Source organism: Sturnira hondurensis, unplaced genomic scaffold (assembly GCF_014824575.4).
Source record: "Sturnira hondurensis isolate 20B ecotype Veracruz unplaced genomic scaffold, ASM1482457v3 Scaffold0016663, whole genome shotgun sequence".
Lineage (NCBI taxonomy): Eukaryota > Metazoa > Chordata > Mammalia > Chiroptera > Phyllostomidae > Sturnira > Sturnira hondurensis.
Window position 1 is genome coordinate 7,995,663 of NW_028089294.1, and position 27,331 is coordinate 8,022,993.

General features: G+C 43.2%; 1 protein-coding gene and 1 pseudogene across 1 annotated transcript; one reads left to right on the forward strand and one right to left on the reverse strand.

Moving 5' to 3' along the window:
- Positions 1-69: 69 nt before the first annotated feature.
- QPCT (glutaminyl-peptide cyclotransferase) lies at positions 70-26,764 on the reverse strand. Its single transcript, XM_037066836.1, has 7 exons — positions 26,543-26,764; positions 18,845-18,991; positions 12,606-12,884; positions 8,566-8,736; positions 6,078-6,177; positions 1,805-1,921; positions 70-365 (listed from the first exon to the last, which is right to left on the reverse strand). The coding sequence occupies exons 1-7, from the start codon at positions 26,666-26,668 to the stop codon at positions 220-222; spliced, it is 1,086 nt and encodes a 361-aa protein (XP_036922731.1). The 5' UTR covers positions 26,669-26,764; the 3' UTR covers positions 70-219.
- On the forward strand, positions 2,417-3,190 carry LOC119001451 (C-type lectin domain family 1 member A-like; annotated as a pseudogene).
- Positions 26,765-27,331: the final 567 nt, after the last annotated feature.

Below are 27,331 nucleotides of genomic sequence, written 5' to 3' on the forward strand. Positions count from 1 at the left end.
GTATCCCTAGATAAAAATTAACAAGAAATTGAGGACGTAATGTAAATCTAGGATTTTTTAATTACATATTCAAATTACATATTCTAGGATTTATTCATTACATAATGAATCCCTGGGATAGAAACGTCTGCACAGCATTGATCTAGAGTCAGATTATGTATTTTAAATTGTACCTGGACTTTCAAATTCAATAGTAGGTGCAATTACCATAACTAAATATTACAAATGCAGATATTCCAACACAAAGACTTGTATGATTTTGTTGAGATTGTCAATGGTGGTTTCATCCAAATTTTCTTCATTGTCATCCATGGTATGCCAGACTTCAGGGAAAGGAAATGCTATCAGATGCAAAATTGGAACACCTAATAAGAAAGAACCAACTTTTAATTAGGTGCATATTTAAACTAGAGAATATCACCTGGCAAGCAGGAGGCTGCATGGGAGCTCTGTACCATCCATACAAAGACAGCTGATAACTCAACATCTTTTGTGTATTCCTTCCATCATACTCTTGTACTCCAAGGTCTTTCGTTCATTAAACAATTGTTAATTAATTCAGTAAATAATTAGAAACCACCTACTATGTACCAGTCTCTATTCTAGAAGTTGAGGTTTCATCAGTAAAAAGGCAAGACCCTGCTCATATGGAGCTTACATTCTGGTAGAGAAATAAGCAAGTAAGCAAATATTTAAAATAATGTTAGAAAGTGATAAACATTGTAAAGGATAAAAAACATGAGGACATAGAGAATGAGAGACAGATAGCAGGGCCAAAAGAGAGGTATTTAGGGTCAGGGAAGGCCTTTGTGAGAAGCTAACACTTAAACTGAGACATGCAACAAAGGAACAGAAGCTGTGCAAAAATCTGGGGAGTAGCATTCAGGGCAGCAATATCAGTAAGTGCAAAGGCCCTGAGGTCGGCATGAGCTTGGCCAGCTTGAGGAACAGCGAGGAGCCCCATGTGGCTGGATGGGAGCAACACTGATTGAAGACAAACGTAGAAGGTGATGTTGAAGACAGAGAGCAGAGTCAGAAAATGGAGGCCCTTGCAGGCCATGGTAAAGATTTTTGGTCTTATTCTATGCAATAGCAAGCCACCAGAGCTTTGAAGTAGGAAAGTAACACAATCTGATAAGATAACTCTTCTTCCTATGTAAAGACTAGGGAAGCAAGAGGAAACAAACGCTGGAGATCAATTGGGAGGCTACTGCAAGAGGCCCTGCATTCATTTAAACTTGCACCATTGACATCAAAGATAGCACTTCCTTATTCGTCAGAAAACATCAGAGTAACACAGAATGTAAGAATACAGTCTGACTGCCCTGCCTGGTGTAGCTCAGTGGATTGAGTGTGGGCCTTCGAACCACACAATCATGGTTCGATTCCCAGTCAGGGCACATGCCTGGGTTGCAGGCCAGTTCCCAGCAGGGGACTCATGAGAGGCACCCATACATTGATATTTCTCTCCTTCTCTCCTTCCCTTCCCCTCTAAAGATAAATTAAAAAAAATATTTTAAAAAAAGAATACAGTCTGACTCTATGACAGTAAAGGCACGGTCAATGGAACATGAGCTTTCACACATATTCTAGGAGTAGGATAAAAAAATATAAAGGTGTCCTTAAGGATTCCAAGTCCCTTTCATGAGAAAATAGAAGCCATAAGCCAATTGTTGGGTGACTTAATTATTCAATTAATTACATTCAATGGTTTCTCACTCTTCTAGATTATTGCAAAAGCACATAAAATACAGCAGGTTAAAACGCACATGCGCATGCACGCATACATATACACGTACATTACCTTTTCTTAAAAATGGAATGTGGTCATCCTGAATCACACCTCCATAACCGTGATTCTGGAAATACTGCCTCTCCAAAGAATGGTCCTTGAGCAAACCTAATTCATGGAGTTCATGTTCTGCAGATGACAATTAAACAGTAGATGAGTATCCAGTTGTTATCTGATCAATACACAGAATGCATAAGGAGTTTCAAATCTTAGCACATGTGGCCACTGTTTTTAAAATATGCAGCAGTGAGCACACGACAATGAACATCTGGGCTGAACATGGGTGTGTACATTTCTGAGTAGTTCTGGGGTGTGAACGGTCACATGTGGCTGTATCTTTACAAGTGAGAACATCCTTAGAGGTAGAAACTCAGTAGAACAATGGTGAGATAAAGAATGAGAAAACCAGAAAGAAATGGGAGAAGAAAACACAGATGTAAATACTTATAGATCCAAGATCCTGTATGAAGAATACTTAAGGGAAAGGCGGAATTCCCTGCTACTTGCTGGGAGAGAAGAACATTGGGAATGCCTTTCAGTGCCGTGGTTTCTGAACTGTCGCACAGAAGCCAGGCAGTTGGGGCAATCCAACCACAGCTCAGCCCCGCCTCTGCAGGAATCCCAATGCAGCCCAAGTACAGCAGCACGAGGAACATGCTGGATGCTGATGGGGGACACCAGCATGAGCCTGCCTTCTCCAGCCTCTGCTACATCCCATCATCCCAAGCGTGGCCACACAGAGCACTGGCCTCCCTCTCCAGCGTGGTGTCCGGTGGCCTTGACCCTGCTCCTTTTGTGCCTGGTGCTGCTGATAGGCCTGGCAGTGTTGGGGTTTGTGGGTTTTTTTTTCTGTTCTACCAGCTCTCCAATACCCAGACAGCTCCTCTAAAATGGAAGAAAGATTAGGGAATCTCTCTCAACAGCTGCAATCTCTCCAAGCACAGAAGGGGAAGCTTGTAGAAACTCTGCACCATGTGGCTGAAAAATTCTGTTGTGAGCTCTGTAACAAAACTGGAGAGCCACAGGTGTGGCCCTTGCACAGAAAGGTGGAAGTGGCATGGGGACAAATGCTACCAATCCTAAGAAGAGAACGAGAGCTGGCAGGACTGTGACTATTTCTGCACTGCGGAGAGCGCAACCACGCTGAAGATAAACGCACAGGAAGTGCTGCCGTTTGCCGTGCCTCACAGCGACTCACGATTTACTGCTCTCACTGGATAGGGCCATCCCTGGATAGGGCCATCCCGCAACGGCAGGGACAAGGCCTGGCTGTGGGTGGATGGAACTCCTGACGCTTCTGAACTGTTTAAGATTATAACAGATACCACCCCTGTAAGAGACAGGGATTGTGGGACTATCCTCGATGGAAAGGTCTTCTCAAAAAAACTGCCGAGTTGAGGTGGCGGGCAATTTGTAAAAACATGGCAGCCACGGTCAAGCCAGAGAGACCCCTCAGCTTCTCTGAACTGCTACGTGGAGGTGATTGACTCTGCAGCTGCAACCACACCTTCGCATTCCCTTCACACACACTGAAGATCAGAACAAACGTCAGTCTCTTCATGTGTTCTTGGTTTCACACCATTCTCTTTCATATGATCCATGTCTATGCAACAACTCAACAAAAGTTTGAGCCAAGCAAGGTCCACGCAAAGGATATTTGAGACAGAGGGAAATGGGAAAAAATCAGAAAAGGCCATTCTTCTGACTGCCACAAGAAGGATTTTCCTGTCTCCTGCGCAAGATCAGCAGCGCTTCTGAGCTTGGGAGTTCACAGACATATTTACCAGCATGAAGAAGTCCCAATTATGTACCATCAGCTGGTCCCAGAAACCCATAAATCATTCACCTCCTTGATTTTGAGATGACTTCCTAGTGTTCTTCCTTTTCAGCATCTAATATCATTTTCCTTTTTCCGTGTCTTCCTTAGTATTTAGAGGAGTGAGAAATTTAAATGGAGGAAATAAATGTACGTAACATCCTTTGCACCAACTGTCCATTAGCCCATGAGAAATTATCAATCATTTGTTAGACTGTGCTACCAAATACACAACTAATTTGTTTTGTTTGCTTAAGTTCTTTTTTTTCCTTTTTCAGTTTCTCAGTAAAGCCTCCGTCTGCTGTGTCTATGGCTTGCTTCTCACCAGGCTAATTCTCTCTATTAAAATCTCAACTTACAAACATATCTCCCCATGCCGACTTAAGATCCCAATGATTGTCTCCTTCCTCTGGGAAGTTCTTCTCTGATAGAAGTATTCTCAACTCAGTTCCACATCAGAATTACTATCCCTGATGCTCCTTTCAGAGAGATTGAAGACCAGAACAAAAGTTTATGTGCATACGCAATAGTTTGGTTTTAGTTCCTATGTTCTTCCATTTGATCCATGTTTATACCTTTCAGGTACTAAAGATTTAATAATAGTGAAGGTAAATAACACGAAAAAAAAGAATAACTTAAAGGGAGAAGGGGATAAAGTGTACTGAATGGCCACTCTATGGAAAAGGGTTACCTGCTATGACCTGCATTAGTGGTTCTCAAAGTGTGGTCTCTGACCAGGGCTGTCAGCACCATCTGGCAACTTGTCAGAAATGTAGATTACCTGGTCCCACTTCATACTCACTGATTCGGGAACTCTGAGGATGGAGCCCGGCAGCCTGTGTTGTAAAAAGCCCACCAGGTGACAAACACTATAGTTTGAGAACCATTGGCCCACATTCCCTCACTCATCGTCTTGTATCATGGAACCCATGTATTATGTTACACGCTTACTTACAACACAAGTTCTATGTTCCAAGATGATAAGAGATCACAAGAAGAGTGTAAGACAACTGAATAAAACTTATCAGGATAGCTGGGGACTTTTTAATTGCTAAATTTAAAGTATAAAACTAGACCAAGTGGTAAGCATGAATATGTGATACATTAGGAACATGGAGAAAGCCCTTACCACCCCCAAGACATACTGTGTTTATTGGCACTTAGAATTCTTTCATCTTAGGATAATTTCTTTACACAATCAGATATGGCTTGAAGTGTAAGTACCACGGGGAGGAGCAGCACAATGGGTTAAAAATACATGAAGGTGCAAGGTACGGATATAAATTCATTCTGGTAGACAAAACTAGTGCACAAAATCCTTAAATGAAGGCTGAATCCAGTTTTTTTGAGGCTACCATTAAAGTAAGGAAAACATGCTATAAGAAAGGGACCCCAAAATCTTATATTAATAATACCATAATAACAATTCTTTCAAACTAGAAACTAAAATTTGCCAAAGGCAAGTATCTGAGGTTCAGGTCCAAGTTTCTCTTGTAGTATTCCAGATCTGCCTATTGTCAAACTCTGAGCTCATGGCAAAAGTATGAGTTGAGATGGCAGTACTTTTCTCACTGCTTAAAACTAAAACAACACAATACTGCTCCAAAAATTTGTGTGGTTAGAAAGGAATTCCTAGACTGAAGTTCTTGCCTCCGAAGCAGGCCTCCTGGCCTAGATTTTATAACAAAAGCCTATCTCGTTTTCATCTCTCCCTGATGTCAATTGCTTTTTTTGCTGTGTGGGTAGATAGGAGGAGGATATTTGTGTTTGGGGGAGGGGAAGAGTGGAGATATGAAGGAAAGAAGTTACTCTCCTTCCCTAAGCCCCGAGCTTTGCTCTTGAGCCATAGAAATCTTTGTTTCTTTGCCCGGCCTGGCCTGACCTGGTCTGGCCTCATCTGCTCTCATTGATTTGACTCTAAACCTACTCTTAAATGACTCTCGGAGGATCTTGGCATTCTCTTGCATCTCCATCTCTTACTCTTTTGGAAAATAGGCAGGGATTGTACTAGATTTACAAGAAAATCATGTCTGGAAGAGGCAGAAAATAGAAGATGACAAAGGGATGAAAAGGAAGGAAAAACTAAAGAATATCTTCTGGTATCATTTTAAGAACATAACATTCCTCATTAGCCAACATGCTTTGCTTAGTAAAGTTTTCCCTAGAAACACATTCCATATACTTCAAAGAGGACTCTGGGAAAATATTTTCAAACCATTTCTAAATATATGCTAATAAGAAATGTAGTACGTTTTCCTATCAATATGCAGTTTCATGCAGGAAAATAAAGTGGGCCTATTAAAAGACATAAACAGAAACAATTAACTAATTCATAAAGCAAGAAAAAAATCCAGTAAAGTATGTTGTATATTCAAACCATATACTTAAATCATAAATTTTGAAGTTTAAAATGTAGTGTTTGTCAGGAAGAAGAAACCTGGTTGGCTCGTTAATAACAGTGGTGCTTACCAATTGCTTGAAGCCTGTAAAACCATCTGGCAGAGTTTGGGAAAAAATTAGGAAATGTTGGGCTTGATGCTCCAATTAAGTCTAATAAGACTAATAAATCCTAAGGGAGAAAAAATATTATTTAATCACTGCCACCAAAACACATTTCATACTCATCAATGGAAAAAACAACACCAATCAGTCAAAACTAATGACAGTTTAATAATTGATAATAATCTAGGCAGCTATACAAATAAACAAAAGGATGAATAACATTGTAAGCTAACAATTTGGAAAAACTTATTGTATCTCGATTTCTATTAAATGGCAAAGTGTAGATTCTTTGTGCCCGGAATCCCAGAAGAATATCCCTAAGGGTAAAGCATAAAGATCACATTTGGATAAGCATTTCATAGATTTAAAAGAGTACATTTAACTTGATTCTCAAATAGGAGCCCCAGCCTGTCTGGTCTTCTAGTCCATCACGGAGAGCCATGTATATATCCTTTGTCTACAATGGCGTAACCGCCTCGAGGAGGACGTTCAGTAGCTATTTACTGTCTTTTTCTGATCATAAGATGCACCTAGGTTTTAGAGGAGGAAAATAGGAAAAAAATTTTTGAAGCCAAAAATGTGGTGAAATATTTAATAACATAAATAACACAATATTTCACCAACATAAATGTAAACAGAACTCAACAGCAGTATTAACAACCATTATTCCTCCCAGATTTGGGGGATGGGGAGTGAGTGCATCTTATAGTTAAAAAAATACGGTATTTCTCAAAGCAGCATATCAGAATGTTCCTTGACTAGGAGCTATAGGACCTTATTTATGTCTCGGGATCCCCATTTCCCCTCCGGCAAACCAGAAGCTCACATTTGCTGATCTCTAAAGTTCCATTTAGGTCATAAGCTCTACATTAAAGTGTTTGAGGCATAGAACATCATCAATAGACTTGGGGACTCCCTGAAGACTAACCCCTGGATTAAGAACCCCTGGTTTATACAGATGAGGTAATGTGTGGTAAACACCTAGTGTAGATTTGGGCATATGGTAGATAACTATTTGTAACCTATCATCTTAAACTCATAGTATCTATTAATTCATGAATGATTAAATATACACGGGTGGGCAAAAGTAGGTTTACAGTTGTTTGTGTGGAAAAAGACATGCAGGTTATGATGTTACAATAGCTTTATTAACTCAAAAGCATGTCACTCACAACTCTAAACCTGCTGTTTCCCATCCCTGTATTCATTAGGAAAACAGGCTTGTTTGAAATCAGAATATAGTCACAAGATTAAATAAGCTACTAAGACTTTGTTTCCGGGGGGAAACATGGTCTTAACCATCACTATGGGTTCTATATTTGGACTGATAACTACCTTTGTTCTTCCTACTGATCAGCCAGGTCTCTCCTCTTCTTCTGAATCCTTTTTAGCCGCTTGGGCGCAAGTGACTGAATGAGGGGCTGACCACATTTTCCTGATCCATTATGAGCTGCCCATGGGCCATAAGATGGAGAGAATGCCAACGTGGGGTGTGCCAGAGTCATAGAGGACATTGAATGTGGCCATGTGGACTCAGAGGGCAAAGGGGTGAGTGGAGGGGTAAGGAATAGGCTTGCAGTGCACGGGGTGAGGGTCAGCAGTGCATGAAGGCACAGAGAAGAATAAAGATTCGAGGGTGGCGTGAAGTCCCAAGCTGGAGTTAGTAAGGTCTCCCGACTGAGTAAAGGTCAAAGATGGGAGGAATTCCAGAGCAGGGTGAGAAACTGGAGTTGGGGTGTGGGTCCAAGAATGGGGATGAAAATGGGGTCGGGTTTTGCGCCGATCACTTGGTAGTAAGAGCAGCATTTTAAGGCAGCACCAAGATGTCTCCACCCCCTTGTCAAAGACGCCATGTCAGAACAGACACATCAAAATGCCACATACACACTTGGAGTCAGTATAACGCTCTGAAGCCGATGAGGAAATTCCTCACTCCCGTCCTCATACCACGTCCCACACCGACTCAGTCTGCCAATGCCCTGGGCTCCTCAGGCTCTAGCGAGGCCTCAGAGAAGGGACACCCTTTCCACCTCCACACAGCCCGGGGGAATGCGCTCCCATTGCACCAAACCGCATCTGGCATCTCCTGAATGAGATGTTTTATATTCTTGTAATTAAACCTTTTTTACATTAATTTAAATGTTAAACTTCACATTGATTTTTATATCAATAAAATGGTGTCATTAAAAATTAAAATAACATTGTAATAATATTTCATTTAGAAAAGATTTAATAACATTTTAATTAAGCTCAAATGTAAGTAACTGCTAACCCAGAATCATTCTTTTTAGCTCTGGGATTCCTCAAAAACCCAGCGCCTGCCAAGAAATGTTCTATTATAAACACTCTGCTCCGAGGGTGCTGTGGCACTTCTAGGTCTTTAATTGGCTTTAGTTTGGGCTTCCTGTGAGGTAGCTCCTGCAGCTGCAGTGCCACAGACACTACCCGGACTAACCATGCCGTGAAGTTGGTTGGTGCCCCTCGCTCCAGGCGGGTGTGGGGTCGATGCCATCTTTGCAGCTAAGTGCCGAGACCCGTACAGAGAGTCCTGAGGAGACCAGTGGAGGAAAGCCTCCTCCCCGTCGAAGAAAATCAGCTGGAGTGACAGGTCGGGCTTGGAAACATTCTGGTAAAAAAATGGCAAAATGGCTGGTTAAAAAAATAGCACACTTTCCTACGAGTGAAGAAAGGGAAAATAACAAAGTGAGTAAAACTACACCAAAATCTATTTTGCACCACTTCCTCTCCGAAAATCATCACACCTCTCATAGGCTTCCCCCATATAAATCTCACCTTCACCCACTTCCTCTAAAAATAGAAGTCGTGCATTTTTTTTCTAACTCTTCAGAGAATTTTAAAAGGCCACTCCACCTCCAGAGATCCCCAGAATTTGGCTGAAGCCATCGTACCCACATGGCAGCTGGACTTCTTCTGCCTAATCCCTTTCTCTCCCCTCACTGCCACAGATGTTGAGCCCAGGCCCCTCCCTACGAAATGACCTAAATGCTAAATTCAATGTCAGACTGTGCATCCCAGGAAACCCAACCTGAACAACTGCGTACCATTTTTGCTTCTCCCCTGATTTGTCTGCATTTTTTTCTAGTGAGTCTAGGTTCAAGAATCTGCCCTAGGAATGCAAGAGAGACGCAAAGAGTAATAATTGCAGCCTCGCCCCTTGAAGAAACCTACACTTCAGTTGGGGGTAGGAAAGATAAAAGAAATACATAAGCATGGCCAAATGTGCCCAGGGTCACAAGTGTAAAATGAAACTCATCTGGGAATTGGATAGAATGAGAGGATGAATCCTTGGGGTGTCAAAGAAGACTTCATGCACGAGTATTTCAGGAGAACTTAGGAGTGTGAGCAGGGTTCTGATGACTTTCCACTTTCTGACAACTCCCACGTTTCAGATTAGTCCTGCCAGTAACCTGATCTCCACAATCCATCAGCCCCACTGGAATCCCTAATCCACAGAATAGTTCATTTTTTTCAGAGTCCTTCACACCCATGATGTCCTTACTTCATATTCTGCTTAAATTCCAGAGTCAATCATTGTAATCACTCCTTTGAAAGCACATTCACCTCCCATGCCTTGGTCAAACTCACAGGGCAAAAACATAACTCCAAGTTGAACTCTCTGCCTCCTTTGTGTCTGCACTCATGCAGCTAAACTTGGCTGGAGAAAAACACACAACCATTTGCTCTCTGCACCTCACTAAAGTACTGAGGGAATGTGCTCCCGTTGGACCAAACTGACTGATGTTTCCTTCACCTGTTATAGATGTTAATTTCTCCTCCTATCTCTCTAAGGATATTAAAAACTATGCCCTTTAAGTTATCTTCTGCTCCTTGTACTCTGTTTCCTCTGAGTTCATTTTTCAATTTGTATTATTTGCTTTGCTTGTCTACTTTTGTGCTGGAGACTGTCCTCAAATGACTGGTCATCCTTTGTGTTCATTCATATGAAAGAATAAGGTCCTATAACACTGATTAGAGACACTCATGGTTGGCCTCACTTCAGGGCAACCCAGGCCCAGATGATACTTTCACAGGGATGGTTTATGTTCTCCAGAGAAGGATCCTCCAGTTTCCCATGTGCTGGGTATAAGCTGGCCCCTGGCTTTCTCATGCTGGAGGTAGGGGAAAGGCTGGGGACCCCCCTGTTCACCTAATCTCCTTGATTTCCATGAGGCACTTCACCACTGCCCTCCTCTTTATCTGGTGTCCCCACACGTCCAGAACCTCCCTGGTTCAATTTCTCCAGAAAAAAAACATTCTCTCCTCTCCCACAAGAACACAGGTGGGGTGCGCATCTATTTGCCAGGTGTGGGGTGGAAACCTGCCTATCTAAGTGCTCCTTGTATTTAGGCACACTCTCCTTCCCAGCCCCTGCTTCACTCTGCCTCCCTCACTCTCTGTGTGGTCTGATGTGTGAAGGTCTTCCACAGTCCATCTTCAAGACAATACAATAAATGCCTAGTTACCAACTATGTCAGAGGAGTTGGTGAATTATCTGCAGTCTTTCCCCATCCAACACCATCTCGGCTAATGCCACCCTAAACTCAGTGGCTTAAAACAACAATCATGTGTCCTCCAGTTTGTGGGTCAGCTGGGGGACAGCCGATCGAGGCTGGTTTGGACTGGAGGAGCTCAGCTTCACTCTGCAGTCATCCCGGTTGGCTCTGCTCCACACGCCTCTTCTCCTCCTCCGGGGACTGGCAGGGCATGCCCTTCTCCCGGGGGTGGCAAAAGCAAGAGGAAGCGAGCCCAACTGCACAAGTACATTTCTAGCCTCTGCTTATGTCACATCGACGAGCATCCCATTGGCCAAGACATGTCAAATAACCACGCCCAGAGTCGAGGAATAATAAAGTACAACCTGCTACAGGCGGAGGGCACAGCAAAGTAATAAGGCAAAAGATGTGCATGTAACCTTATTACTGGAGCGGGGAGAGCTGCAAAGAGCTGGAACAATAATCAAGCCCACTCTCCAGTCCTCTCCAGGTCACATTCCACCACCACCTACCTCATCCATGACAGCTGAAGAACCTAAAATAACTTCTTCATACCGATTAAGTTAAACTGAAAGGAAAAATCTGTTACTCTCAATGTTTGCAACCAAAATGAGCCCTTTTAAAAAATTGTCTACATCGCTGATGACCTCTACTTGCAAGGATAAGAGAACACACATGTGTTTTTTTTAATGGGGAATGCTACCCAACAACTCACTCAGCCCTTTCTACCAAAAGTAAGTATGAACTCCAAGGAAAAGCAAAAGAGCTCCCCCAGAGAAAACACAGCCACATCACAGCCTGTGCCTCTACGTCAGACTTCATTTCATCTCATGTCCTTACACTAGAATGAAAATATGAAAAAATGAAACTTATATCAGCTTCCGAACTCCCTCATTCAATTGCTGGGGAAGAAAAGCAGGGTAGAGTTAGGGGGTGGAGGGACTGAGCAAAAAAAGAAAAAGGACTCATGGACACGGGCAACAGGGTGGCGAATGCTCGGGGCAGAGAGTTTTAAGGGGGCTCAATGGCAATGGGAAAAAGATAATAAAAATTGTATATAAAAAAGGAGTTCATACAAAGAAAAAAAGCAGGGTGGAGCTGGGGACAAAGACATCACAGAAGGTTCAGAAAACAAAATGAAATGAAAAAACAGTGAAAAGGATACCGACAGGTTATAAACAATTCTTGCTTTCTTCAAGTTCAGCATATCCAGCAAAAATAGCACCAAATATCTCTATTCCTTCCATTACAAGATAAACCTTTTACTTCTTTATCCCCATTGCACCAAAGGCTGGCCCTTCAAAGTCCTCTGAGGGGGAAAAGGCATTCGTTGCCTATGAACAAAGTTTTTTTGTTTTTGCTTTGTTGTGTTTACTTGGTTATGAGTGATATCTGAACAAAATGTCTTCATCTAGTCCAGCACTTTTTTCCACTATACCCTTAAGAACACAGAGCCTGAAATAACATCTGAGAGTCCCTGAAGTATTCTGAGCTGAGAACACAACAAAAGCTCTGCTATGCTACACAAAACTGAGCCGAGATTCACAGATAGTAACAATAATGCATTTTTGCTTCACGCTTTTCCTCTTGACATGTCTGAATTACTCACTCTCGAGAGCCACCACGCCTCAGATCAGAAGGTTCTGGTGCTCACGGCTCGATAAACGAGGAGAAGTAAACAGAGTGCTCACACAGATGCCTGTATCAACCTTCTGCCGTCTCCATTTTTCGCAAGGAAATTTGCACTTAACTTAGTGTGCGTTCAAAACTAATGAATCCAGGTGTCAATGAACAAGTCTACTGTCATATACCTGAGGTTCATATTCACTCAAACTCACACCATTCTGCAGACAAGTAATACAAAATGTACTGAGAGTCTACATTTCAAAATGGCCTTCTCATCCTCCCAAGCACTCTAAAATTCACTCTGAGTTACTCTAATGTGTTTTATCCCACGAATCTATGAGAGGGAAACGGATACCTTCAAGGAAAGAAGTTGTTTGTCTAAGGCACGAGCAAGTTCCAACATCATCGCGCACGGCACGGCTGAGTCAGTGGCTCCCACGAACACCCTGTTGTCCCAATGAGGAAAAAACTTGGAGTCGTAGTGACAGCCGAGGACCAAGTGTCGTTTAGCAGTGGGATTGAGGGTGCTGATGATATTTGAGAAAGACCGATACCCATAGGGCGTCTGACCCAAGAAAGTGTCTACTTCCAAGACCCAGTCGGCTTGAAGTCTCTGAATTCTCTGCATGATGTGCTGGTCAAAGCAAAAAAACAAAAGTTCAGATTGAGACAGGTTTTGTTTGTTCAATATAGTTTAAAATTTGTATGTACTACCTTTCAAATTAATGCAATACATACCTTTTCAAATTAATAGCAAAGATGTGCAAAGTAAAACGTAATCCTCGCCCTCTCCCCCAATATTCCCCCCACCCATTGTTAATATTATTAATGTTAACAGTCTGATGTATATCTTCCCTTTGTTTATACAAATGTATATTAACACATATACACATATATTTGACAGAGGGGTGTATGCTTTCATAGGAATAGAATCCTATTCGTCTCACTTAACAATCTAACGTGAACCTTTCTACATGTCAGGAGATAGAGATCCAGCTCAGTGTGTCTACAGAACACTTTCGATTTTTCGAGAAGGCTAGGAGGGCATGTTTGAGAAATCAGACATACAGGGACCTACTAGTGTCTACTTCTACTCTATGCTCTTTGAAGACAAGCACAACACGCGGTAGCTCTTCGGGTCCCCAGGGCAGAGCATGTGCCCCAAGTCCAGCCAATATAATGAACCCCAACAAAAGACACCGATGCTCCCCTGCTAAGGAAATATAGAGTCCCACAGCAGGGGATGGTTGGGGGATATCTGAGGTCCTGCCAATGCCAAGAATCACTGAGCAACTCTGAACCATAGTAACCGTCAAGCAGTTTCCCTTCTGCACTCAAGGAGGGTCCAGACCTATTGTATATGCTGATAAAAATAAAAAAGAATCTGTTTTCTCATCTCACTTGCTTATTTTAGGAGGCCTTATGAGCAACATGGCAAATGACAAGAAAAAGTAGCAGAGGGAAAAGAAACTTCAGCGTAGGAACTGGAAGGGTCTTCTTTAAGAATCTTGAATTCATGCTGTGAGAAGTGATGGGTGAGTTCCTTACTGCTCCGTCTGCCCTTTCCTGCCTTTATTTTTCCCTTTACCTCATTTTTCTCACTGAGTTCTATTTATTTTGCTTTATTTTGAAATATTTATGTCTTCGCAGGGTTGTCTTAAAGGGTTTTTTTTAAGTCAAATGACAAACTAACCATGCACGTAACCAGCAATCTGTTCCACAATTAACATCAGTGAGGATGGACCTTGAGATGATAAACAAATAACATAATAAGTGGAAAAGAATGAGAGATTTTTTTTTTCTCCCAAGGAAATACAAAATTTCCCAGCCTTGCCAAGTCTTGTGTGGCCTCCTGCCCTAACTAATGTGACATGACACGTAGGCAACGGCCTTGGAAAAACCGTGGCAGGAAGCCTCCAGGAAGTGGAGAACTAAACCGGGGGGGGGGGGGACACAGGACGGCAACTCCGCAGTCCATCCTGCAAAAGCCAAATAAACACACAATTCTCCAGCTATCTGCGTTCTGCTTTCTGCAGTGAGGTGGACTGTGGCCTAAGTAGCACACATACACAGTGCCTGACCTTTTCTCTTACAGGTTGACAAGTTGTCTTTTCATGTAACAGAAAGGCTTAGAATCTTTTTCAAACCATCATTTCTATCTCATTTATTCTGTTATTCTCCACAATTCTTACTATTAGGCTTTGCTCACAGTTGACCATCGGTAAAGACAGGTCGACTGTAATTAACAAATTATTTTTTCATTCTTAAAAAATATTTTTACCTTAAATTATAAATTATTCTCAGTGAGAATGTAAAATTCTATGGTACAGAACATTAGTAGTCTGAATAGAGATAAAGCATCTAAGACAAGCTTTACACAGAATATGAAAATAAGTTATCTCCAGGCTTGAGGAAAAAATTTTTTCCATAAAAGAGGTCATCTAAAAAAAATAGGCATGTATTCCAAAACATCTGGTATCCAGATGATGAACTGCTCCATAAAATGTCTTCAGGAACAATAGCAGACTGCATGCTTACAAAAGGAATCAGGATTTAAAAATATATATGTTAGCTTTGCTCTGCTGAAGTCTCGCACACAAACTCCTTTCTCAACTACTAAATCAGTCATGATCATTTCTGATGTCTACGTTGACAGTAAAATCCTCAAAAGCATCAGCAAATGCCCCAGAAAGGATTTGCCCTAAAATAATCTTTTTTATTCAGTATAAATATTTTTATTTGTCTGAGCAACTAATTTCTTTATAAATGATCAAACTGTCTGCATAATCTAGTTACATCACAAATATCCCTCATTGTTGTGCTTTTGGCTTTCAGACTCGATCTGCAAACTCTCACTACAATTCTGTGGAGTGGGCTCCCAAAATTACTGCTCTTCTCACTAGGATGCCTCTAGGTGGGGTGTGCTTGGCAGTGGGCGGGGGGGCGGGGAGAGGGTGTTGAGTCTAAAGCTGCTGTGCTTCCCTCACTTTGGGGAGCAAAAGCTTGGGCCTACTAGCCATACTCAAATGCAACTTAGAATGCAGGCTCTATTGTGGATTATTACACACCTATTTTTCAAATGGGGAAGAGAGAAGGAGAAAGGATGAATGGATGGAGACGGAGAGAAATAAAGAGATAGACAGAGACTGAGTAGAGAAAGAAAAGGATATAAAGAGAGGTGGAGACCAGGAGAGAGAGATGAAGAGATGGGGTTGAAGAGAGGCGGGGAAGAGAGAAAAAAGATAAAGGCAAATACAATTCCAGAGTGGGGGGAGGTGGGGANCCATACTCAAATGCAATTTAGAATGCAGGCTCTATTGTGGATTATTACACACCTATTTTTCAAACGGGGAAGAGAGAAGGAGAAAGGATGAATGGATGGAGACGGAGAGAAATAAAGAGATAGACAGAGACTGAGTAGAGAAAGAAAAGGATATAAAGAGAGGTGGAGACCAGGAGAGAGAGATGAAGAGATGGGGTTGAAGAGAGGCGGGGAAGAGAGAAAAAAGATAAAGGCAAATACAATTCCAGAGTGGGGGGAGGTGGGGGAGAATTTTGGTTAACATTAGTGAACGATCCTGGGTCTAACTTATCAACTTAAATCCTCGTGTCCAGGTTCTGAGAAACAACACTATTAGTAAACTAAGTCTGTTAAGAGGAAGCAGATTCTGCTGTATTTGCATTAAACTTGCAGGCAGACCCTTGTCAGGATGCTGAATCCTGCCACTGGGGACTTCACGCACCTCTTCCTCCCTGGGTGCACCACTTACGAGTCTCTCAGTGTCCCAGACAAGGGCTCTCCCCGCGGGGCCCTTCACTGGGCCACTCATGCCTTTTATGAAAGAAGCCCATACCTTTCAGCTTCTCTGATGCACTGAGCATTTATGGGGGACTTTCACCCCGAAACTTCTAGCTTGCCTCTTTTAGACAAAGTTCCTGGTTTGCTCCTTAGTGAGACTTTATCATCCTGATTTTTAAATTTATATTTTTCCTATCTCAGCTAGAATTCACTAAAATAATTAACCCCCAATTTAATGGCTTCAAATTACTTATTTTACAAATAAATTATCTCCTCAAATACAAATATTCTAAAAATCCAACAGGCAGCTTCTGGCTCATTGATCAGAGATAATGAAAATGCAAACTAAGAGATCTCGTTCATATATTCCTCTCTGAAAGGGAACTCACAGCAATGTACATCATTGAGAACTACAAAAATTAATTCACTGATTTTATATCAAGTCCACATTTTTTTTAGATTTGAGTGTCTTGCCTAGTTACAATGCTGACACTCTGTAAATTATACAAAATCTAGCCTAGTGCTCACAAAGGCCTTAGGAGAAAAAATAAAATTTCCACCGTTCTTGTTTAAAATTAGTTCCAAATAAAAGGTACTAATTCAAATAAAGGTCATCAGTCTAGTTCCCTCATAATAACTCACGGGCCATCCACCTGATCATCAAGAGTGGAAACCCTTTATCTTTTGCAGCTTAGCGGGCAACTAACTGTCTAAAAACTCACGGTGCAGCCCTGGCGGGCATGGCTCAGTTGGCTGTGCGTCATCCCGAGAAGCGAAAGGTCACTTGTTCTATTCTGGTCAGGGCATGCCTGGGCTGCAGGCATGGTCCTCGTCAGGGCATGTGCAAAGGGCAACCAATTGATGTTTCTCTCCCTCTCATCCTCTTCCCTTCCCCTCTCTCTAAGAATAAATAAAATCTTTAAAAAATCTCATGGTGATTTCCTTCTCAAAAACTTATAATATCGAACCTCTTAAGTGAGATTTCTAACACAACCACCCTGTTAGGCTCAACATGTTCTAAAAAATTGTCAATTAAGTTCCTCGTTTGTCACCATCTCATATGACATAGGAAATATTACAGTAACACTTTAGAATGAATTTGTATTTTAATCACAACAGTATCTGTGCATGTTGTCAGTGCTGGATAACCTGTGAAAGCTAGGTAAAGGTCAAAATAGCAATAGTTGTGTTTGTAGTCTTCTAGAGGTCCCAGGTTGGGGATCTCCGCTCTGAGTGTGTATGTATGTTTCTGGGTGCGTGCAGCCCAAGGAGCAAAAGATATGAGGAAATGAAAAAGGATGAATTGAGTATTAGAGACTTAGATAATCTCTAATGAGGAACTGAGGATTTTGGAAAGCCCCAATGAGTGCCCGGAGCTTCTTCAAAAAAAAAAAATACTCAGGAGATGAGGCCCAGGGGGTATCAGTACAATGAGTAGTGTGTGCCTCGCTCTCCATCACAGGCACGAGTAGACGCACAGCCAGAGACACTTGTCAGCACACACCACTGAGCTGGCTCCCCCGAGCATCCCTTCTCTGGGGTAAGATGGAGAAGTCAAGCAGTTCGATTTGGGTCCACGTTCTGGCTTCATCACTGGTAAGGGTAAAACCTTGAGCCAATTCGTTTGGGTCTTAATCTGTAGCACTCACATGGTAGCATTGTTGTGAGGACCGAATGAGATCCTCCACACGAAGGACTTCATACTGAGACCACAAAACAGTGCTTGGTGAAAGTCCACCATCATCATTATTATTACTTATTCAGCCTAAAAGGTAGAAAGAACTAGGGTGCTCTCCAGGCCTCCACCATCCAATGCCTTAGAGAAGCAGGAGCTGTTTGGATGGAAGGCAGGCAGCGAATGGAGTAACAGACAGGGGCTGTCTGGTCTAGGCTCCAGGGGTGCAAGCCCTGTACTGGGTAAAACAGTGGCGTGCCCAACAGCTGTGCTGCTGGCTCTGCAGGGCTCACTCTGTCACAGCACTGGCGCCTGAAGAGTTAGGCAGGTGGAGTACTCTCAGAGGAGGATATGATGGATCAGTCTCTGTCACTGCTTCTCAAGCTGCCCCTTGAAATGAGACTAGTTTGGGGAAGGCAAAAAAAAGTCATTCAGGGTAGAGAGCACTAAGGAGGCAAAGCAACATCCAAGGTGGAGCCCAGCCTATGGCTCACTATGTTTGTGTGTATAAAATGCCATAGAGATATAGATGCAGATGTATGGCATTACATATGCATATATGCGTCTTTATGTTTGTGTATATAAATGCCACATGCATGTGGCATTCTATATGTACATATTTAATATAAATATATAAATAGAATGTTTATTTATTTATTTATTGCCCTGGGCCAGAGTCAGCAGCTTGAGAAGCGCTGCACTGGAGAAAGCAGCTGATCTTCACTCTCCCTCCGGGGAGGATGCCATCCCCCAAAGGGGAATGAAGGCCTGATGGGACGGGAACCCGCTCTCAGTCCGGAACCGTCAAGCAAGGACGGTCTAAGTTGTTCGTGTCTGGGTCCAAGGGGTTGGTTGTTATAGAAATGATCAAGAGTTGAACACTTAGGACGATGTGGTACCCCACACAGAGATTTCACACGTAAACGGATTTATTAGCATGTAATGCTCAACAAAACCGGCATTTCCTCTCAGTTGTTTGGTTTCCCTGGTTGCTTATTTTGGTGAACAAAAGATTAGAATGCAGATCTAAAAATTAGATGACTCTGAACTTTGGGTGTGTTCTCTCTCATGTGAGAGCAAGGTCCTAGAAAGCCTTCAGGTCTGTGTGCTGCGTGCTCACCTGGCGAACAGCGTAGCTCCCAGGGGATCCTGGGTACCGCTCTATCAGCAGGGGTCGTAAGTCATCTTGCCACATTCCAGAAATGCTGGTGCCTTCTGCAACTTGCTGAAGAGACGATGAATTCAGAATGGCTGGTTGGTGATAATTCTGAGGATTAAACAGCATTATTTAACTGACTATCATTTTATAATAGGGTTAAGACTTACCCCGAGACATTTGCAATTGAACAATATTGGCTGTCAACCTTGAAATGATAGCTCTTGTTATACAAGGCACATTAAATGAGTCAAATTAAAAATTGGCCCCTTAGATCTTGAAAGTTAAACTAATCTTTTGGCAGTTTAAAAACAAAGTTAATACAATGCTTTGAATCTAAAAATTAATATTTGATACTTTTTTCCTGTGTAAGCTTTAATAACTTCTGGTGCAATTGCTTTGTAGAACTAACATTTTAAAATATCAATTATAGATCTCCTGTTCTTAAGAAACCTCAATATTTTAAAAACTATAGACAACAAGACACTATATTCTATTAACATAATTGCTTTTCAAAAGACAGTGTGGTGTTACCAAATAAGCACTGTCTTGGAATCAGAGGAGCTAGATTCAAACCTGCTGACTGCCTTTTACAGGTTTTATGACCCTAGGTAGGTCCCTTAATATCTCATTCCCCTCAAAAACTAATAAGGGAATTTAAGCTACATCTGCACTGTCCAATACAGTAGCTACTAGACACTTATGACAATTAAGCCCTTGAAATGTAGCTGGTCAGGTTGAGATGTGCTTTAAGTATAATATGCACATTAGATTTCAAAGATTTTATATGAAAAAGTTGTAAAATGTCTCATTAATCATTTTTATATGATGGCATATAGAAATGATAATTTTTTAATATGTTGAGTTATACAAAATATATCATAATTATTTCACCTACTGCTTTTTACATTTTAATATAGCTACTAGAAAATTTTAAGTTTCATATGTACTTCTCATTATTTATTTCTCTTGAATAGCTCTAACCTACATGAGTTTTACAATTCTTTTCAGCCAGAGCTTGATGATTCCATAACCCAATAAATAATACACTTTTTATCTTCAGTTAAAATTATTTTAATATTCTGCCCTGGCTGGTGTGGCTCAGTGGATTGGGTGCAGGCCTGTGAATCAAGGGATCACTGGTTCGATTCCCAGTCAGGGCACATGCCTGAGTTGCAGGCCAGGCCCCCAGTAGGGGACACACAAGATGTAACCACACATTGGCGTTTCTCTCCCTGTCTTTCTCTTTCCTTTCTCCTCTCTCTAAAGATAAATAAATAAAACCTTTAAAAAATTATTTTAATATTCTGTTAATGTTCACATTCTTAGATACATTGATATATTAGTTAAGTGAAACTTAAACAGATACATAAACATAACATTCAAATTTGTAACTTGAATATTACTCCATACTTTTGATACTAGCAGTGATGAGTCATTCACTCATCACAGGCTTGTCAGATACTCAATGACACAATACTACTCCTCCCCACAGAGAAGTGAATGGGTTGATCAGATGATTTCTTCCCTAAGGGGAATGATGACTGTAACATAGAACTATCAAGTTCTTGGAGTACAAAACAGAAATTGGGGCAGACTTGTCTACTGTACAGGGACCTTTGCAGGGACCAGTGTTTATTGCATATGTCGAAGTAATCACATAGGTATCTCATTCCATGTTGAATACTCCATGTGGCTGGTGAGAAACTGTGGAATTCGAGGATGCTTATTGACTAATTACTTACACTCATCTACACTTGGATATGTCTCAGCGTTACTCTTTGGTATCATCACGCAAAGGGCATGGGGTGTGGGTTCAGACAACCCCCCTCAACCCAGCCCCCTCACGACTTACTAGCTGTACCTCTGGTGAGGTTACTTGATCTCATTAAGGCTCAATTTCTTCATCTGTATAATGGAGGTAATAACATCTCCATCTTACATGTAAACTGCCAGAGTAAATATTCAATAAGTTTGGGTTCTATTGCCTTGCATCAAACACAAAAGGGTTAAGAGCTGGAAAGACCATTTAGAGATAATCAGGATCAACCTCCTTAATTTATGGTAGTGGAAACTGAAGTGCACAGACACCAGCTGATTTTCCCGCAGTGGTAGGAGAGTCACTCGTAAGCCCATGGAAAGATCCCAGTTCTGTGGATTCCCAATCCGCTGCTAGTTCAGCCCTGCCTCCCTCCCTCATCTACGCATTTCCCATTTACTCCCAAATGTTGATGCTGTGCCTGAACATCTTAAGGTTTGTATTTGTTTATTGGTAATACATTTTAAAACACATTTTCTTAATAAAGTTGCCACTGCAGCCTTTAAATTACTTGGTACCTCTACGGCCAACGTTCATCCATGTTAACTTCTAAACAGCACATTGAGAAGAAAACTAACGCTAAAAGGCAAACCACTGGGAATGGAAGAAGGGAAAATAAGAAAATGGCATCAAAAAGTCAGAAGACTTACACGGTTCATTATTACTTAACCCAACCAACAGCCAATGAGAGTTTCTCTGGTCTCTCCTGCTGACCCACATGCCCCAAGCAGGGCCACTTACCCCAGCTCACCAGGCTTCAGTCACTGGCACCCTCCCAGGCCCCAAAGCCCTGTCAAGCTGCCCTCCATTGGGGCCTTCACAGCTGTGGTACCTTCTCCCTTCCTCTCTACCTGGTGGTAGCTTAGAGGCCACTTCCTGCAGTTTTTACTCGTTTAATGTCTGATTTCATACAAGGTGTCAGCTCTACGAGGGCAAAACTCTCTCTTATTTTCCACTCTTTTCCTAGCTCATATTGAGCACTCAGTAAATATTGGGTGACTTCATCAAATAAGGAAGTGACAGGTGATTATCTTTCTAAAATTATCTTCACTAAGACCTTGTTTACCTACTCAAGTAAAATAGGCTTTTTGCTGTCATAAATATCAAGTTAGTTGAACGCACAAGCGATTATAAAGACAGAAGAGACAGGTGGCTGGCTACCTGCTGCAAATGAACAGGAAATGCCGTAGTTCAATATTGGTGAGCTTTGTTCCTTTTGAATTTCTGATAGTCGATGCTTGTGATGATTTAGAGCTGGGTTGGCCCAGGGCAGTCACTGTGACAATCAAGAACCCCTGTGTTTGGCCCTGGCTGGTGTAGCTCAGTGGATGAGTGAGAGCCTGCGAACCAAAGCATCTCCAGTTTGAGTCCCGGTCAGAGCACATGCCTGGGTTGCAGGCCAGGTCCCCAGTATGGGGTGTGCTAGAGGCAACGACACATTGATGTTTCACTCCCTCTCTCTCTCCCTCCCTTCCCCATCTCTCTAAAATAAGTAAATAAAATCTTCAAAAAGAAAAAAGAACCACTGTTTCAAAACTTGTTTGAACTGTGACTCCTTTTCTAATGATTGACACTTTTGCCATCCCACACCCTATCTGGTCACTGTGCATGAGGTCATATCCACAGCAAAAGGAACTCAAGCTCATGTTTTAATGGGTAATTTATGGAGTCTTGAAAGGGTTCTTAAGGAACTTCAGGGGGAAAAAAGAGAAGCAAAACAAATAACCCTCCAGGATCTTTAGATGTAACACAGTTGACAAATACCACCCAAAACTGTTTAATGGATGAATAAAGGGTAAGTTCTGCAAACAGGTCCATTGATGCTCCTGAATACAGGGTCTTGCCTGGATTCTTGGGTCTCCTGGGCTCAACCACTTAATTAATGTGCGTCCATAAAAGACCCTCCCCTCTCTCTACCTCCCTGGGAGGGAAGATGGCCCTGTGGAATCACAGAGAGAAAAGCTGCCCAGTCAGTGAGGGAAAGAGAGGGGAACAACCACAGTTAATGACTTAAGTCCTTCTATTCATTAAAGTCCCGTATGGTGAAGCACCTGACCTCTCTAACCTAAACGGCTCTCATTCAGTTTTTATGGAGACTCACTCTCTGAACTCGATAAATATAAATATCTATGTGGAGATGAGAGGAAGGAAAAAGAGGAGAAACCTGGGGAGAAAGTGTGGGCTGGGCGTGAGCAAAGTAAATGAGGCAGAAATAGTGTTGAGCCAAGGCTAAGTGCAAAAGCCCAAATTATTCTAGGTTCAGTTCAGTTAAAAGACCTGTGGCCAATTTTTTATTGGTACAGGAATTCTCAGAGGACTGAGTCTCTGTGACAGCCTCTGCCTTGTCTTTTCACCCAGGCAGAAAGGACAATAAGTCTGCTCTGGGTGACGAAAATCTTTCGGCTAAAAAATTGTGAACCAGATATCCTGAAGCAGCTCCTCCAGGCTAATCACCTGGTGCCCACCCAAAGGGGGTTTAACTACATAATTGGTAGAGCTGGCCCAGCTTGCAGAGGGATTTGAGGTTCCGAATCATTGAATTAAAGGGAGATTGTTACAGAAGCTCAGCCAATTCAATTCCCATTTCCATCCCATATGAGAATCTCCCAAGAGCACTCAGGTTAGCACCTGTGTCTACCTGTAAACTCATCCCAGCCAGCACTCACTGAACTGCTGGGATGCCATTGACATTATAAATGCAGTGTGGAAGAGGAGGGCCTAAATAAAGTTACATCTTCTTTCAATGCAAGCAGGCATCTGTCTAAAAGCAAAGCAGTGCAGGCTTTGAACAATTTAGACTCAAATTCCAGCCCCCTGACTTAAGAGCTGTGACTAGGGCAAGTTTCCTTATCTCTAAAAGGAATGTCATAGTACTTACTGCAGTAAAGGCTCAAAGTGGGATATTTTATCTTTTTCCCCTACCAACACCCAGCCTGCCACTGACCTCCCTGACCCTGCCTTGAAGGCTCTGTCGCTCTTCCCATAAGAATCATGGTAGGTGGAGGGGAAGACGGATGACTAAGGACTTTTAGAGCCATGGAAAAGGGGAACCCTAAGAACTTTTAGAATACATGTGGTGCTAGAAGCAGAGGAATGTGAAACCCCGGGGAGAGCAGTAACAGCTCGCCAGCGCTGACCTTGAAGGAGGACGCCTAGGTGAGGACAGCTCCCCTATATGTGGTTGCTCTGTTCTCCACCCCTAGTATGACTCAAACTGGGAGAGGGAGAGAGAGAGAAAGAAGAAATTAAAACACCAAAATGGTTAACAGCAATGATCCCTGAATGTGGGATTATGGGTGATAATAGTTTTCTTTTTAGTGTACTTTTCTGTATTTTCCTAGTTTTCTAAAATGAGCACATGTGAACTTTACAATGGGGAGACTTCAAGAGAAGCCATATTTTTCAAAGTGTTGGAACTAATAGTTTCCCTTTAAAAATAGATGAAGCCCTCAACAGTTTCGCACCTAAGAGAGGACCGATTTCAGGAGATTCCTTTTAATAGCTGGTTGGCAAGGTTGTACTTAAGGAAGATGGTAGTAAGATGGGAGACTGGGGAAGGCAGGATTCAAAAGAGGCAATTTTGGAATGTGGGCTAACCCCAAGAATAATGAACTTTAAGCTCTATAAAGGAGATTAGGGAAGGGGAGAAATGGGGAGTGAAAGCATAGAAAATTCCAAAAACAAATGACCTATTTTGGAATTCCACTTAAGGCTCACCCTGACCCAGAGAGGGGTACATAAGCTCTTTTTCTGGCCCTCAAATCCTCCCCGCAGCCTCACCCTCCTTCCCCAGTTGGTCCCTGTTCCTGAATCACCAGCCAGGATTCATCCACCCTGCAGAAGAAAGTGGCGGAGGGAAGGAGAGATGAGGGCTCTTCAGTTACTGGTGTAATCATACCACGTCTCGTCATCTGTAAATTGGGGATAAATGTACCCTCACAGGGGCAATGTGAGGTCTAGAATATTGCTTCTGTGGAGAAATTGCTTGCAAGGTTCAAATAATCAAAGTCACAATCTTTTGAACACACCATCAACTAGGTTTGAACCGTTTTTACGTAGTACATGCCACTGGAAGAGACACACCTTTATTTCACAGCCAAGAAAATGGATTTCAAAATCGATGCTTTACCACGCCTTACCTTTTGGCAGACCAGTGTACCAAGAGCACACCTCACATGATTAGAATATATATGCCACAGAAGGCGGGAAGGCATGTATTTTAATGGTGACTAATTGTTTTCCCAGGCTGCAAACTGTACTGGCCACATGGAGGACTCTAGGAAGGCCTACAGAATGAGGAGGGAGGAGACCAGGAACCGGGAATCACTGCCGCCGATTTTGCCATTTGTTCGTTTGCGGGCACCACCTTCCCAGAAAGCACCCAGTTTCCCAAAACAGCAGTGATTAAAAGCTTCTTAAAATAAATATAACAGAGACTTGTGCTTTAAAAGACATTTCCCAAAAGTTAAATTCTCGTGGGTTTAAACTCTTTAAGAATCCAGCGCCTTCTGCCACCCGCAAGTACAACCTGCCTACCAATGACCCCTCCAGAGCATCTCATTGAAACTGTTCCCATCTCCCTTTCTCGGGTCCACTTAGATGGATCGGGAAGACAGACTTGGAGCTCCTCCGCATTCTGGTTCTTCACACGCTCTTCCCGTTTCTGACCAGGAAGGTACTCACAGAGAAGCGAAGGACAGGATTCGTGCGTGTACCTCAATGTTCCTCAGTGAACATTACACTTACTGACGAAGTTCTTTTTCTTATAACGCAGTTACCCTTGAGTTGACTTCCGGCGTCCCCACCCAGCTCCCTGTGGCTGATGGTCTCCGTGTGTACAGGGCCTAACTAAGCCTAAGGCAGGGAACTGAAGCGGGCTGTTCATCCGCACATGCACGTGGTTAGGGGAGCCGGCACGGGGGAAAGGACCTGTGCCTTCTCCAGTGTGCTCTGTATTTCAAACGTGCGAGTCAATCCAGGAATATTGTAAGCATTTACAAGATCTCTTCAACAACACTCGCAAAGTTTGTATTTCTTCACTTTGCTGCTTTTTCAGTATCTTTAAGAATATACCATTTTACTCCAATGCAATTGCAATTTCATTGATTTCAAAACTGTTACACATTTGCAATTTCAAACATTTGCAATTTCATGATTTCAAAACTGTTACACACGGAAAGGAAATAATTGTGAACTACTTAACTTCACACAGAGGGCACTTGCAAAGCACTTTTATTCTAAGTTCCTTCTATGAAATTTTCACCTATAACTAAATACACTGCTCTGACAATTGTGTTTAACTCACTTTTAATACAAAAAAAAATGTAAGTAAGGCAGTTCTTCAGTTAAGTTCCTTGATTTGGAACCCGCTTAAAAATCTAAAAAGGAATAACAGTAACACAGGGAAACTTCAACGTCCCGAGGCGTCCTGGGATGCAGCCTGTGGGGGAGCGTGGGCACACCCCCAGGTGCCTCCACACTGAGGCCGAGAGAGTGAGGTGGCCTCTGGCCTCGTGGGTCCCGAGTGGGCAGTGGCTTGGCCTGGCGCTCTCCTCTCCCTGCTGGCCACCGCAGGCGAGAGACACTTCCTGCGCCTGTCAGTGCCCGCATCAGACAGCCCAAGGCCAGTGACATCACCCAGCTGCCTAGTCGTCTTCGAGGCCAGAGAGGCACCCCCACCGAGGACGCAGACCTTCGACTCCTCCGGGCCGAGAAGGCACCGCTGCCTGGGCCGGGGATCACTGCCCGACCCTCCTCCCTCCCTGCCTAGGGGGGGCTCGCCCCCAGATCCCGGCACCTGGCAAGAGCCGCCCAGGTACAGTCGCGCAACAGCAGTCCCTCACCTTCTCCTGGGTCCAGGCTGCCGCGCCTGGATTGATCCCCCGGGTTGTCAGGGGCAGGGTAGCCAGCAGCAGCAGCAGCAGCAGGTGGCCGGTGCTCAGGAGGCGCGGGGCGCCGCCGCCTGCCATCTCTCCGAGGATGTCCCGGCGCGGGTTTCCTGGGCCGCCAGCGGTCACGAGCCCGGGAACGCGCGTCCTTCTTTTTTCCTCTTCTCCACCCTTAGGTTCCACTATGCCCGGCCCTCCCCCCGGCTCCCCCCCCCCCCCCCACCGCTCTGGGTCGCCTCCCTACTGCGCAGCGCAGGCTGAAGCTACGGCTCCCGACCCCACCCCCCTCATCCTGGACCTTAGCAACCCCTTCGGCGGGTTGTTCTGGGAGGCACAAGCTTCCGAATCCTAGGGAAGTGAGATGGCTACTTCCTTGTCTTGGAGAGGAAGAGAGGAGGAGACGGGGAAGAGGCATTGTTACAATCTTCAGTGCCACCCCTGGGAATGGAAAGGGGCGCAAGGCTTCATCAAGCCCCTGTGCGGTTACGGAGTGTTTGCCCACAGCTCTTCTTCCCACAGGGAATGGCATTTACTACGACCTCCCTGTGAGCACAATCCTGGTTCTTTCCCCGTTCCCTGATTTAATGTTCTCAACCACGTGTGGTACACATCAACTCCATTTTACAGATGTGGAAGCTGAGGCCCCCCCTCCTCCATGCAAAGCCAGAACCAGAACCAGAACCCTTAAACAGAACTTGTTCTGGTTCTGGTTCCGGCTTTGCATGGAGGAGGGGGGAGCCTCAA

What these genes read in the sequence shown, in the direction of transcription:
- QPCT (XM_037066836.1), bottom strand. Translation starts at nt 26,668, where the DNA reads ATGGCAGGCGGCGGCGCCCCGCGCCTCCTGAGCACCGGCCACCTGCTG. An exon ending in CAGCCTGGACCCAGGAGAAG is followed by an intron (nt 18,992 to 26,542) that starts GTGAGGGACTGC and finishes TTTAATCCTCAG; the next exon opens with AATTATCACCAACCAGCCAT. An exon ending in CCAACCAACTTCACGGCATG is followed by an intron (nt 6,178 to 8,565) that starts GTTAGTCCGGGT and finishes TTTCTCCCTTAG; the next exon opens with GATTTATTAGTCTTATTAGA.